This window comes from Phoca vitulina, unplaced genomic scaffold (assembly GCF_004348235.1).
Source record: "Phoca vitulina isolate PV1807 unplaced genomic scaffold, GSC_HSeal_1.0 scaffold34, whole genome shotgun sequence".
Classification (NCBI taxonomy): domain Eukaryota; kingdom Metazoa; phylum Chordata; class Mammalia; order Carnivora; family Phocidae; genus Phoca; species Phoca vitulina.
The window spans coordinates 8,724,585-8,738,297 of record NW_022589737.1 but is presented as its reverse complement, the minus strand read 5'-3'; the positions used below and the strand labels follow the sequence as shown (position 1 = coordinate 8,738,297).

Here is a 13,713-nt window from a genome sequence, read left to right as displayed (position 1 = left end):
AAGTTATAATGATGCTTTCTTGGAAGACAAGGCTTTGGGTAAAAAGTGATGATGTTTTTAAAAACCTTGGTCCACAGAGGGTGCAGAAGTGATATCTGTGACTTGTATGAGGCCATCAGTTGCCAAGCCTGACTAATTTTTCTGTTTCACACCAAGCCCTTTGCTTTTCCTCTCCCATTGCTGTCACCTAGTCCCATCAAATCTGGGCCAGGCCTACTAACAAGTACCCCTGCCTCAATAGACCCTGTGTACTTTTCCCAGATTAATTTCCAGAAATACAATTTCCCTTATATGAATAAGGGAGCTTCCCTGCTCAAAAAGAAATTAATTTTTTTTTTCCTAGCGGCAGTAGGGAATTTCTAAATATCATCAATCTAGAATTCAAGGGCTTTTTCACTCTGTCTTCCATTTACTCCCTAAAGTCCTCCCCCAGTCTTTCCCGAAAAGGTTTCTGTCTGTGATTTTGGAATATCCATCTAATTTTTCTGGTCTACCTAACCCCTCCACCCTTTTCAAGCCAGTTCTGTTCTCCAGAAGTTTCAGCCACTAGTTATAATTTTTATAAACTTCTGTAGGATTCTAGCATTGTTCAAAGCACTCACAGATCAATTTGTGAATGGCATGTTTGCAACTTTGGTGTATAGATTTTGACTTTATTACTTAGTGTGTATCCCATTATCTTCTATTTAGAGTCAAAAGATATGTTAATTTTTGTCTGGTCTCTTCAAATGTACTGTATGCCCTTTCCAAACAAGAGCAAATTATATTCTTTATATCCCCAGCCTTAAAAAAAGGACTTTATAATAAGCACATACTTTGTAAGTACCAGGTGATGATTATATATATTCATCATATGTTTTCTACTTGACTCATAAAGTTTCAGACTTGTTTATAAGGAGGCAAGTAATTAATTGTCTTACGTCTTTAAAAGCAAATGGGCTTCATTTTGCAGAAAGGGAGGAGCTCTCTCAGACTAAAAGGACTTGTTGGCGATTGGTTGTAGGCATAGCCCCTTAATAGAAACCGTGGCTTTTGCTGTAGGACAGACCTGGGTTTGAATCCCGACTCTCATGAGCTGCGTGGCCTTTAGCAAGTTGCCAAACCTTTCTGAACCTCAATTTTAGCCTTTTAAAATCCAGGAGTAATAATGCCTACGTGGCAGGACTATGGTGAGGATTAACTAAAATAATATGTGTGAATACATGTACCATAGTAGGTACCTAGAGAGACATTAGCTATTGCAGTGGAGGGGAAGAAGAATGCTCTTACACAGGGGACAGGAACTCAAGATCTCCAGCCATGCATACACTTTGAGCTGGGAAGGGATCCAAGCCCCTGTGGGTCTTTGGGGGACACACTGGGACAGAAATAGTGTTATATATATCTGCCCAGTCCCTTTGGTAATACCTAGTGCTGTTCTTATCAGAGATCCTCAGAGTTCAAAGGATACTTCAGGGTAGCATTTACTCAGCAAGCAAAGTGTATCACCCATAAGCATGCTTTAGGGAAGGCTACAGGCTGTTTTAGAGCAGGTGCCGAGTGGGAGAAATTCTGAGGTATATCACACCCAGAAATACTGTGGGACAGGCTGGACAGCGAAAGGAAAAAGCAAAGAGAGAAAGCTACAGGTATTCTTCCAGGCCTCCTCTTGACAGTTTCCGATGACTTCAGCAAGTTTCCGCTTCCTTGAGATCTAATCTGAATATATCCCTGCCTATGCTGTAATCATAGCAATTGTTTGAGCTTCTATAGCATCTTGTCTTGGTAGAGTTTCAGAATGCTCTAATTGTGGGGAACTGGCCAATTCTCTGCATCCTTTGTGAAAAAATCCTAACGCACCCATCTTCCTGCTGGGAAAACTGAATTGCTTCCAAGCACTCTTAATAGCAGAATTGGGGAGTGGGGTGCAGATTTAAATGTCTCAGTGTTCCTGTGGGTTATGGCTCCTTCTGGCCCCCTACCTGGAGACCAGGAAGAAGGAACAATGATAAGGAATTGGCTTGGGCTTTAGTCACAGTTCCTTTCTTGTTGTGCCCTGAGCCCTGCTTGGGTAAGGACGACACCAACAGTTCCAGCCTCCTCCCCACTGCCCACCGAGGCGCTCGTGTGTGCCCACGGAAGCCACACACTGGCATACTGACATAGACACCAGTGCACACTGCCGTGCCGGGTGAGGGGTGAGGAAGGGACAGGCTTCAACTCCCCTGGAGTCAAGCCTCCCAGATAGGAAAGCCTCCGGGTGTCGCTCAGCAGAGTGGAGCCAATGCGTGCCTTGGAGGAGGTCTGCTTTGAGCCCTGTACAGATTGGTGCTGATGATTCTTACCAGTTGTGTGTATGTGCAAGAAAAAAAATCAGAGAGGCTGCCTGCCTGCTCCCATCTCTCGCGCGCTCTCTCTTGCTCCCTCTCTCTTTTGCTCTCTCCCTCCCTTTGCAAACATTGGATTTAAACCTGCTCAGAATTCAGCACAGAGGAAGGCAGCAGCGGAAGCAGCAGCAAGCCCAGCAGCTGAGACACCGCAGCCTCAAGATGTACCACCCCGCCTGCTGGATCGTCTTCTCCGCGACGACCGCCCTGCTCTTCATCCCAGGTACGGGGGGAAGGGGTCTGTGTATTCCTGGGGTGATTTGGAGATGTTAGAGCAGAAGAGGAAGGGGGAAGGAGGAGAGCCCAGGAAGAAGAGAGGGAGTGGGAGATGCATGTGGGGGAAAGAGGTAGGCTTGCTGTATGCACGCACACACATCCGCTCCTCACTCACACGCACGCAGATGCTTGCAGCACAGGATTTGCTCTCTGTTCCCTGCGATGCGATCCGTGAGCTGGGTTCGAGAGCTGCACCGTGCTGTGAGGCACCGCTGTTTCTCTGCAAGGTACCAACTGGCATTAACCAGTTGTGGTCCCAGGGGTAAGAGAAGAGGGGTTGAAACTCCCAGTCGTAAATCCTTCTGGCCGCTTATGTTGGGACCTGCAGGACAGATGGGGCACCCTTATTTCTGTCTCCATCTGGTTTCTCTCTATTTCTGAATCAGTCTCCACCTCTCCATGTCCCCTTATCTCTGTTTTTCCTGTGTCTCTGCCTGTCTCTTTTCTCTCCACTCCTCTCCCTCCACTCCTCCCTCCCCTCCTCCCTCCCGAACCCCCGTCTCCCTACTCTCTCACTCCAGCTCCTTGCTCTCCTGATCCTCCTCTGCTCCTGCATTTCTTATCTTCACACAGTCCTTCTATCACCTCTCACCCTTTCTTTATCCTTCCACCAAATGGGCAGATTATGCCTTTGGAATCCACAATCTTCTCCGTGTCTCCTCCTACTCCTCACCTGGGAAATGTGAATTTCCCTTGACAGAATTTGGCATGTTCTCCTGGGGAAGGCTGGGAATCTGGATTTACCTGATTCTCCTCAGCACCTTCCCTACCTTATCTAGTGATTTAGATGTGATCCTACCTATTACAGCAGTTACTTGTTTGGGGGAAACAAATCTGCAGTGACACAGGTAAGATGCTGCAATCCTACCAGAATAAGCTTAGTGGAAATGTTGCAAAATCCAACACATTTTAATAGATTTGATAATTGCATGCTTGCCGTTCTCAAGCAGACAACTGAATGCCTGCAGGCATCCTTCAAACAATGCTGAAGGGATTGGGTTATGCTTGCCAAGGTTTTAGGCAGCATCAAAGGGTCTGTGGGGTTTCCATACTAAACCCCAGCCCAGTAAGGATTTTCTTTTCCTTTTTTTCCCCCAGATTGAAATACATGCATTTGGGTGAACATTAGCTTAAATGTAAAATCCCATACATATATACACAGACACAAAATCTGAGATTCTTAAACCATACATATCCTGATATAGGTAGAACACATAATTTTATATTTTTGTATTGAGAATCACTTGGTTTTGGTTTTTATTCTCAAGAAATTAAAGCTCTAATATTTCTAAGCTACCAGAGTGAAATTAGAAAAATGAAAGTTTACTGGAGAGAAAGAAGAGAGAAGTGTCTTTAAATAAAAGAAGAAATTCCTTGTATGATGTTTTCTAATGTTTTTTTTTAAAATCATACCTTACCTTTTGTAGCAGAGATGGGCTTTGCATAATCGTGTTCCTGGCTGTTCTTTAGGCTGAGAAGTTCAGGGTGCGGGTTGCTGTCATTCTTCTTCCAGATTCAAGCCTGGGAGGGGGTTTTGGCCAGACAGGGTTCAGGGGAGAAAGGCAGGGCAGGCAGGGAGCACTAAGTACCTGCTCCAGCCTGATAGAGGGAGCCAGGTGGGCATTTTGGGTCTACAGTGTGAGAAGACAAACTTTCCTGTGTGTGCAAGTCCCCTGACTGACTGGCAGCCTCTGGGACCTCTTAGTGCCAGATCGCCCTCCTCCCCCTGTGCTGGGGCCCAAGGGCTCTTGGCTGTGGGCTTGCTCTTCTTCTGGCAGGAATCAGAAAATTACACCTCAAAAGGGGAGGGGGTGAGTCCTAGTAAGCTGAAGCTGCATTGCAGTGCACCCTGAAGAAATCAGGGTGATACCTCCCTCTAGAGGTCCCATGGCACCCGAAAACACAGCTCCACTCCATTGATGGGGAGTGTTGACCTTGCTTGCTGGAGAAGCCTCTGTACCTAAAGCCAGCTGTGCTCAGGGAATGACCTCAGCCTCCGGGCCCTTTGGCCCTCAGTGTGGTGGACGGGAGCAAGGGCAGGGCACAGGGGAGAGCCTGCTCTGTATGCTAATTGTGCCAGGAGCCTGGCCTGAGAGGTCTTCCAGGGAGGAGGAAAGGTTGGCTTTGGGAAGTGTGTGTGTGGAGAGAAGGAAAACACTTCATGAAGTGTTCCTGTGGGAAGTGAAACCTGGCTGCGCCCAAAAGTTCTGATGAGCAGAAACGGCTTACTTGTGACTTCTTGTTCCTTGCTTCCCTTACTTCATTCATCAGGTTTTTAGACTTTTCTCTTTCTTTGTTTCAAACGATGCTTTTTCTCCCATCAGGGTTAATGCCAGCTCATTAGCCATTTACTGTTTCCTGTGTCTTAAGACAGAAGCTAATGTCATAGTGAAACCCTGACCTGGTTAGGCCTCGATACCATTTTATTCTGCAGCTTTCTATGTCATGGTAAACATGTTTCCATCCCAGAATAATTTTAAGGCTAATGTTGTTGTCTCTTGGTGCCTTCCAGGAGGAGACCGATGGTCATAAATTGCTTTTCTAGGCGGAATCTCAGGGATGGGAAAGAAGTAACAAGTGGAAACTGTAATGAACCTCCACCCAAGATGGGGAGAGGGCCTAAATTGACAATTTAAGGGTCACACCAGGACTCAAGACATTCGTGAGATCATGAGCTTTTGTGGTCCTAAGTAAGAGGAGAGATGGATCTGTGCAGGGAGCCTTGTTGATCTTAGGTCTGGGGGCTTTGTGGAAAGATGAGTAACTGGGGGGGCGGGGGAAGCAAGCCTGGAGGAAAGGACATTTACATCCAAATCACGGGGTGGGGCTGGGGGTGGAGTGGGGGAAAGGGATTAAAATGCAGAATCTTTGCCCCCACCTCAGACATACATCTTCAACAAGCATGCCAGAACCTTCCGAAGCACTGTAAACTCACTTGGTCTGCACTTTAAAATCTATGTGTCTATGGCCTGCAGCGCTCGAACAGAAACCCATCTTCTGCCTGCCTTTTCCCTTCAGGTTCGAGACCTGGCAGGATGGTATGGGGGTGAGGGTGAGGAGGTGTCGCTGCGTTTAGTGGTCAATGCTCAGTTCCCTGGAGCACAGCATAGCCCTTCTTTTCTCAAGTTCAGACCATTACCTCCTGTTTGCCCCCTTCTCCTTGGCCCATCCTTCTTGTGCCTCCTATTCTGTGACTCTAAGCAGAGTAGTTAGCCGTAAAGCGTCCCCATCTACCTGGACTGGACGGAGTGGTCGCCCATGCACAGATCTATCAGCTTGGATTCACAGCGACAGCCGCATCCAGTATTTAATCAGGCTTGGTCTGAAAGCCCTGGACTTGCATTAGACAGCTCTGTGAGGAGTAGGGTTCTTCCTTTACACGCACATACCTTCTCACATCTTCCTGCAGGGAAGTGCCCTGGGCCTTGGGCTCCTTTGGCTGGAATGCTTGGTTTTGGGGTGAGTCCCGGCCTGAACTCTATAGCCAAGTTTCCATAAATTCTTTCCCCATCTCTTACCTCATGACCAACACAGAGTTGAGGAGCCAGCTAAGATTGCCTGGTTTGCATGAGGGACCCAATAGGAGAACCTTTTGCCATGGGAGAATCCCAGCCCTAGACTCACTATAAATGATATATGAGATATGAACAAGGACTGAGCATCCAGTTATGATCAAGACCTTGTCATCCTTTTGCCAATCATAGATTTGTGCCCCTCTCTCCCTACCTCCCCTGTGGCCCTCAATCCCTTACAAATGATGGGCATGTTAATAAGGTCAGACTACATGCTGTCAGCGCTCAGCATTGGCCCAGTGGCAATAGCAGGTCTGAGAAGGAGACAGGTGTCGGCAGCCTCATAAAGATGGCTTTTTCAGTAGCCTGGAGCCAGGCAGCGTTGGTCAACCTGAGATTAATCAGAGATCCCAAATAGCTTGAGGTCCTTGTGTATTGCTTCAGTCCTGTCTGCTCTGTGCTTTCTGTCATTCTTAGAACCCTCTGCCATGTCTCTATAGCCTGGAAAATTACAGAAGGAGATTCCTGAGACAGTTGGCACTTGCCTTGGGTTTGTTATGTAGCAGCTCTGGGCCTGAGCCTCCCACGTCAGCCACTGACCCCTATACTAATGCTCCTACTCCCTGCCTCAAACCTGTGTCAGAGCTTCACAGGGCAGAGTACGAATACCATGAGGTGGGACTCCCCCTAAGCCTCCAAGAGTGTGAAAAGTAGAGGACTGAGACCTGGGAAGGAGCTCTTTGAGGTTTCTTTGGTTGACTCAAGGTATTCTCTCGAATCTCAGCCTACCAATCTGTAGAATGGGTTCCTGTGATGTATGCTTCTTGTTTCCAGTTGGACAGAGTAGCCAAAAGTGTAAGTTAGATGAAAACAAGTGGAACGTTTCTGAATTTTTGTCATTAAAAGCAAAAACAAAAGCACCTCATTCTGAAGAGAGGCTTGCACATAGAAGGAGTGAGCACTCCTTATTGCTGAAGGAGGAAGAAGACAAGCCGGGACCATACCAGCTCATGGGTGTTACTGTCTTTACCACAGTGATGAAAGTTAGCTGAATATAATTCATCCTTTCATTTATCCAGGAAGACAAGTTCTAATTAAACAAAATCTATTAAGTAAGATACTCTCTTGCCCCAAGAAACATAGATCCAGTAAAACAGGAAGTTATTCAGCATTCTCTTTTTGGACTCCCAATGAGATATGCATGCTGACTTTGAGCTTCCTAAACCTTAGCTTCTCCGCATTGAAAACTAGGGCAGCAGACATGGCCCCCATGGTCTCCCAAAACATTGTTTTGCAATATTTTTGGTGGGCTGCTATGGACATGGACTTGTTTATCAGCTTTGGACAGTGATACTCCAGGAGCCCCATCACCCACAGCCTATGTGCTATGGCTTTCCTGTCCCTGGCTCACTGAAGAGGGGCCCATGGCCTGCTGCCATCTGCTTGCAGCTGGTTAGGGCTGGGGAGAGAAGACAGAAGGAAAGCAAAGCCTGGCTATTCCTGTCAGTGAACTCAAGTGTCAGCCCACAGATGGTCTGTGGCTGCTGACAAGCCAGGCTGTCAGAAGCGGTAGATATTAGCACCTCTGGATGCTGAATGACACCTCCCAGACACAGGGGCTGGGCAGGCACTTGGAGGAAGGAGACAGGCTGGCATCACCTTGGGGCAGCTCTGCTCTATTCTCCTACTCCTTCTGCCCCTGCTATAGACACCAAGCTCCTGGGGACATTTGTCCCTCTTGCCTTTTTATGCTGCTGGTGGGGGGCTGAGACTTGGACTTTGCTTCTTAATCTATGAAGCCTTGGTTACTTCTGCCTTTCCCTGGAGGGCAGGGAGGTAGTAACACAGCAGGTCATGGATATTGTTCCATTTACCAGATTTCTACACCACGCAGCTCTCTACTCCAAGACAGTGGTGTTTGTAGGGCTTGGGGCAAAATTGAAAGTACTTCTGAGGGTGGAGCAAAATGTAATCCTATAACCAGAGAAAAACTTTAAGATAATTTGCTTAAGATTGCCTTCCTGTCAGTGTGTGTGAATCCACATTCCCTCCTCTCTTCACCTTCCCTTCCTCATGTCAACACACACACACAAAGACACACACACTTGCAGATGAGAGTTTAGCTACCTTCAAAATCACATTCACAACTTCTTAAAGAAGGCAAGCCACTTCCTCTTGACTTCTATCTCTGCCCTTCCATACTCCCAGCTGTGGCCTCCAGGCTTTGGTGCTCTCTCTGTGGGCACCTATGGCAGAGGGCCTACAGGCTGCCTCTACCAGATAGAGCCACAACCAAGCATGTGTGAGTGCTTCCCCCTAGTGATGCAGAGACCCCCTGCACATGGTCTCACTGGCCCCTGTGCTCCAGAGCTGGTGCTGGAGGCAGGCCTTGCACTTGTTGCTATCACCTCCCTCCCACCCAGACCCCTTGGTGCTGAGACGCTAGGGACTCCCCTGCAGTCACTAGACTAACTTAATTAAACATTTGCAAAATGCTTTGAGACACCCCTGGGCAATGTGCTGGGTAAATGCAGAGCATTATCATTATGATGCAGGCACATTCCCTTTAATGAGCAGAGATGCTGTGCAGAGAGACCCATGGAAAGGCCAAGATGAATCGATGCATTAGGACACAGGCCATTGATTGGAATGCCTGCTTGTATGTTCATGGGGGATGATAAGTGACAGTCGGATGACACATTCAAATCCAACATGGAGAAAACCAGCATGTTTGGCATTTCAAGGGACAGAGTCTCTGAAATGGCCTGAGTGGTCATTTTTAAACCTTTATTCCCAGGGAATTTTCATAGGCTTTACCATTCATGGGAGTTTGTTTAGTGGTTATACTAAGAATAATGATGGTCCCAAGCTTTATGGTTTACCTGGAGAATTTATCTTTGGCCTCATTTGTTCCTCAGTCACTGTGACATAGGCCAGACAGATGTTGCCCAATTCTGATCTGATCTTTGCTCTGCTTAAAACTCTAGGTAGACTTCTGGTTGCCTTTAGAATAAAGTCCAAAGTACTCAACATGGTCCCCCTGACATAATAAGCCCCTGGTCTCATTTCATCTCAACTCACACCTCTCTCCCTTCCCAGCTTGTGGCTCTAACCACTCTGGACTTGCTCAGTTTCCCAAACACACCATGTTCTTTCTTTCTTCGAGGGCTTCATCTGTGAGGTTACTGGGTCTGGAAAATTCTGATCCTCTTATCATGCTGTTTTTGTCTAAACTTTCATTCCACCCTTCAGGGCTCAGCTTAACTACTGCTTCCCAGAGCATTCTCCATGCTCTAAACTAGGTTAGATCTCCCTCTTTATTAAGCAAGTCCACGATATCAGGTTTCTTCTAACACTGTGAGCCCATGTATTTAAAGTAATTCTTTGTTTTAGGTCTCTTTTCCTCCCTAGACTACGGTAGGGAACTCATCTGTTTTGTTCTCCAGCATATCCTCAGTGCCTAGCACAGTGGCAGCTATTAAACAAGTGCTCCAAAAGTATTTGTTGATTGGATGAGTGAGTGGATGAATTGAATGGACAAATGAACAGGTAATCAGCCAAGGTCACACAAATAAAAAGTGTCAGCTTATCTTTTCTATCATTCTGTTCCATCCCATTGAATGCTCAAAGGCATCTGGGACCCTGGGTCTCAGCCTGCTCATCCACTTCCCCATCTGCAGAGTGAGGACAGAGAGGCATGGAGATGCGCTCTACTAATGGGAGATGGAAATGTGCAAAGAATGCTTATAATGATTACTCAGTCCAGTGTTCATGCTTGTCAATAAACACCAGCTCTGAGCTGCCAACCAAACACACACAACAGCTCAGAACTGGAGCTGCATGTTTTCAGATCTCACATCACATGTTGCGACAGGCACGACTGACAGTGAGAGTTGTTCCGTAAACACAGATGTGGACCCTGATGTGGGCTATTGGTTTAATGCAAACCCAAATTACTTAGCAGATTTAAGCAGGATGTCTGTTGACATGACCCCAATTATTTGAAACTTAGAGTCATGCCCATGGTGCCAACAAGTATACACTGTACCAATAGAAGGAGGAATTGTATTGTTCAAAAGAAGTAAAACGTTGGGTTACAGATAAGAAGATGCTGATAGTGTAGGAGTGAGTTATGTTTGAGCAAGTGATTCTTAAATGGGTTGATCTTCATATGGAAAAGGTATAAAGGGGCTCAATGAATCAGAAGAAATTGACAAGGGCCTTTCTCATTTCTTATACCCATTTTTGGTATTGCCTTGCCTATTTCAGACTTGCCATTTCATGGGCTGTGGGATTCTGAACAGCAGGACATCTTGTGTTATTCATCTTGGAGTGCTCTAAGGGCCAAGCACATTAACTTATTTGACATGTTATTTATTGAGTGATTATTATGTGGCAAGCACTATGCTAGGCACTGAGAGTGCAATGACTGAACAAAAATCATTATGGTCCCTGTTCTTGTGAAGTTTACAGTCTAGTGGGCTAGACATACATGCATCAAATAAATACCTACATGGTTGTGAAGTCACAACTGAGATAAGGCTTTGAAAGGGGAAGTGTATGCTGCTATGGTTGCCTATAAGGAGGGCTTGATATTGCCAGGGAGGCCAGTGAAGACTTTCCCATGAAAGAGACAACTGGGCTGATATCTGAAGGATGAAGAGTGAAAATTATCCAAACCTAAGGGTGGAGGCAGAGGAAGGGGCAGAGTGAACAAGATATGCAGAGACAACATAGCAGAAAGAATCAGAGGACATTCTATTCAGCTGGAGTGGAGAGGTAGGGAGTTCGGTGCAAGATAAGATGAGACAGCTGGGAAGGGGTCAGAAGATGCAACCTCTGCTCCCCCGAAGGTCATGTTTATCATTTGGTCTTTATTCTAGAAGTGATGGAATACCACTGATGTGACTCATGTGGTGGGGGTGATGATCATGAGTTACATGTTTGAATCTTGCTCTTGTTGCATTTGCAGAATGGATTAGAGGTGAGCAAACATGGAAGGAGGTAGGCCAGTGGGAGGCCACTGCAGTAGGTCAGATGGGAAACAGCTGGTGGTGGGTGGAATGGGGAGACATAGCTGACTTGAGAACATTTACAAGAATGTCATGGGTGTGCCTTATAGGTCTGAAGAATCGATTCTAAAAGTAAGTCCACAATAAGCACTGACAGCCCTTTGGGGGGCATTGAAAAGAGTATCTGTCCTCAAATTCCTGCTCGCATGCCATCTCTTTCAGTTTAGGTGTAATCTTGAGTGAGACAGAGAATAGATTGTTTTTGGAAATTCCATCACTTCTGGAAGTCTAATAATCTCAGCTCCTTAACTGGTGTCCTCTCAAGGGTTTAATGTGGAAGCTTAAGATTGCATCTCTCAACTCCCCAATCCATCAGAAGGATTGTAAAGAGCTCTTGTTGTGTTAACTGCTAGATTTTGCCCCTGATTATTTCCTACTGGAAGGAATCAGGCATTTTAGAGAGTTTTGATTGGACTTGAGTGATTTGGGGGCACAAAAATACAACCATTTCCCAAATATTATCATGATGATAAGAAAGAATGCATGACCTCTCCCCAAGATCAATCACCTGGATAAATTACAATAATTTATTTTGAAAAGTAAAGGTCATTGAAACTGAGAGGGCCCTTGGAGATGATCTAATCCATTCCTTTCATTTTATAGATGAGGACACTGAGGCAAAGGAGTCCAAGTATCTTATTTAAGGTCACATTATCAGATAGTGACTGAGCCAACCTTTGAACACAGAGTTTTTCAATAACCTGTGTTCATAGCCTGCCTTGTGTCATTTCAGCGTGTTAGTGAAGGGCTGAGCTGAACTTTGTCCCCCTCGCTGGTACACTATTGGAAAATGAACTTGTAACCTTGGCCACTACTCTGTTGCCCTGAAGCTCTCTCATCTTAGTGCACAAAGAACATCGTGGAACAGGGCAACTCCACAGTATCTTTTGCCCAACGATTAAGGTGAGGGGTCAAGAAACAAAAGAGAAGCCTTGTCCTTTTCAGAGGCTTTCTCATACTTTGAAGGACCTTTGTAACTGAACTGGGAGATGTCTTAAAATCAATCGTTTCTTGATATGCAGAATGATATGCTCAAAGTAGTACAATATCAGATTTCAGACATGTGTCCACCCGACTTGCTTGGTCTATACAGTATGAAAAGCACCTGCCTTTATCATCACTATATCATCAAAATATCTATTTTAAACTTATCTATTTGGTCTTGGCTCTGAACTAAGCAAGAGAAACTCCACACTGAGAATGCCTGAGTCTCTATATTAATTATGGTGCCTTGCAGTGTACAAAGCACATCCATGTACATGCTAACTATCCTGTATGCTAGTGAATTAAAGAGCCAAAAGATCTAGGTCTTTTTACCTCCCCACTCCTACACCATCACATTGCCTTCATAATGGACAACATGGGCATAGGTGCAATCAAAACAGTAGGTTTTCAAAGCAGCTTGTAGACACATGCAGAACAGAAAGCAAGAGTTCAAAGATATGCCAGGTACGACCAAGGGTGAATGCAATAATATATGTAAGATGGTAGGATTGCTAAAACATGACAGTGGAGGCGTCAAGCACCTATGGGCATTTCTGTTTCTAGGAAGATAGGCCTAAAGAAGCCTTTGGCTTCTCTGAACAAGCCAACCTTGTTCTTTTGAACAGCCCAGTGCCAAGGGATTTCCCACTCTCCTCAAAGAGAAGAGAATGTTGGAAGAGAGAATGTGGCAGATGGAAATAGCCCGTCAGCCTACAGGCTCCAAGAGAAGCTGGAGTTTCCTTGGGAGTCCTCTGGCTTTATCCCATGGAGAAGAGAATGCCCAGTCTTACTTGGCACCAGGGTGGATGCCTCTTTGGGTGAGGCCCAGATGGGGAAGGATGATGAAAACCACTATCAGGATTCTGTATCTTTCCCTGATGGGCCTTACCATCTTTTTGTTTGGGGCAAAGTCTTGGGAATAAAAGGAACTGCCTTACAATTGCCACCAATTTAGCCCCCATGATGTCCATGAAGACTGGATAGTTTCTTTATTATGACCTGGACAACTGTTTCTTTCCTCGTTTCTTTTAAAAATTATTTATTTTTGAAGTAGGCAGTTAGCTCTCTACCATTCCCTTATGGGAGATCATGAAAGCACTGACCTAGGAAGCAAAAGACATGGTTTTGTCCCTGCATTTATGAACTGGATGGCCTTGGGCAAGTGGTTCAACCTCCTCAGGACTCTTAATCCTCTTTGTAAAACAGGAAAAAAGTACTTCTTTACTTACTTCCCACGGTGGCTGGAAGGGAGGTAAGAAACCCTCCCTGGTTTCTTAGATGTGCCCTCTCGGAAATGGTCTACAGTTCCAGGCTGCCAGGTCTTATTGCATTACTTGGGTTGGCCACTTCTGTCTGGGCATTTCTCTCTTCTTTTTCTGTGTCAGTGTCCTTACTCCTGATTTTCTGTCTTGCTCTGACTGTCATGGGTTATGGTTATGATTGGCAGTGGAGCACATACCAAATTGCCTGTGACATTTGTTTTGGAGGAGGAGGCCTCTTTCA

General features: G+C 45.8%; 1 protein-coding gene across 6 annotated transcripts in view; it reads left to right on the top strand.

The window, feature by feature from the left end:
- The first annotated feature begins 2,117 nt into the window (after positions 1 to 2,117).
- The window catches only part of OPCML (opioid binding protein/cell adhesion molecule like), a 1,073,077-nt gene continuing 1,061,481 nt past the window's right edge, over positions 2,118 to 13,713 (top strand). For 3 of the 6 annotated variants that reach the window (XR_004302024.1, XR_004302023.1, XM_032426132.1), the window contains exon 1: positions 2,123 to 2,589. Coding sequence is in view for 3 of the 6 variants with exons in the window: in XM_032426132.1 (XP_032282023.1) it covers positions 2,336 to 2,589 (254 nt within the window). In the remaining 3 variants the exon portion in view is untranslated. Of the gene's footprint in view, positions 2,590 to 2,609; positions 2,870 to 13,713 lie in introns of those variants that run through there. The other 3 variants (XM_032426133.1, XM_032426136.1, XM_032426137.1) reach the window with 3 other exon arrangements.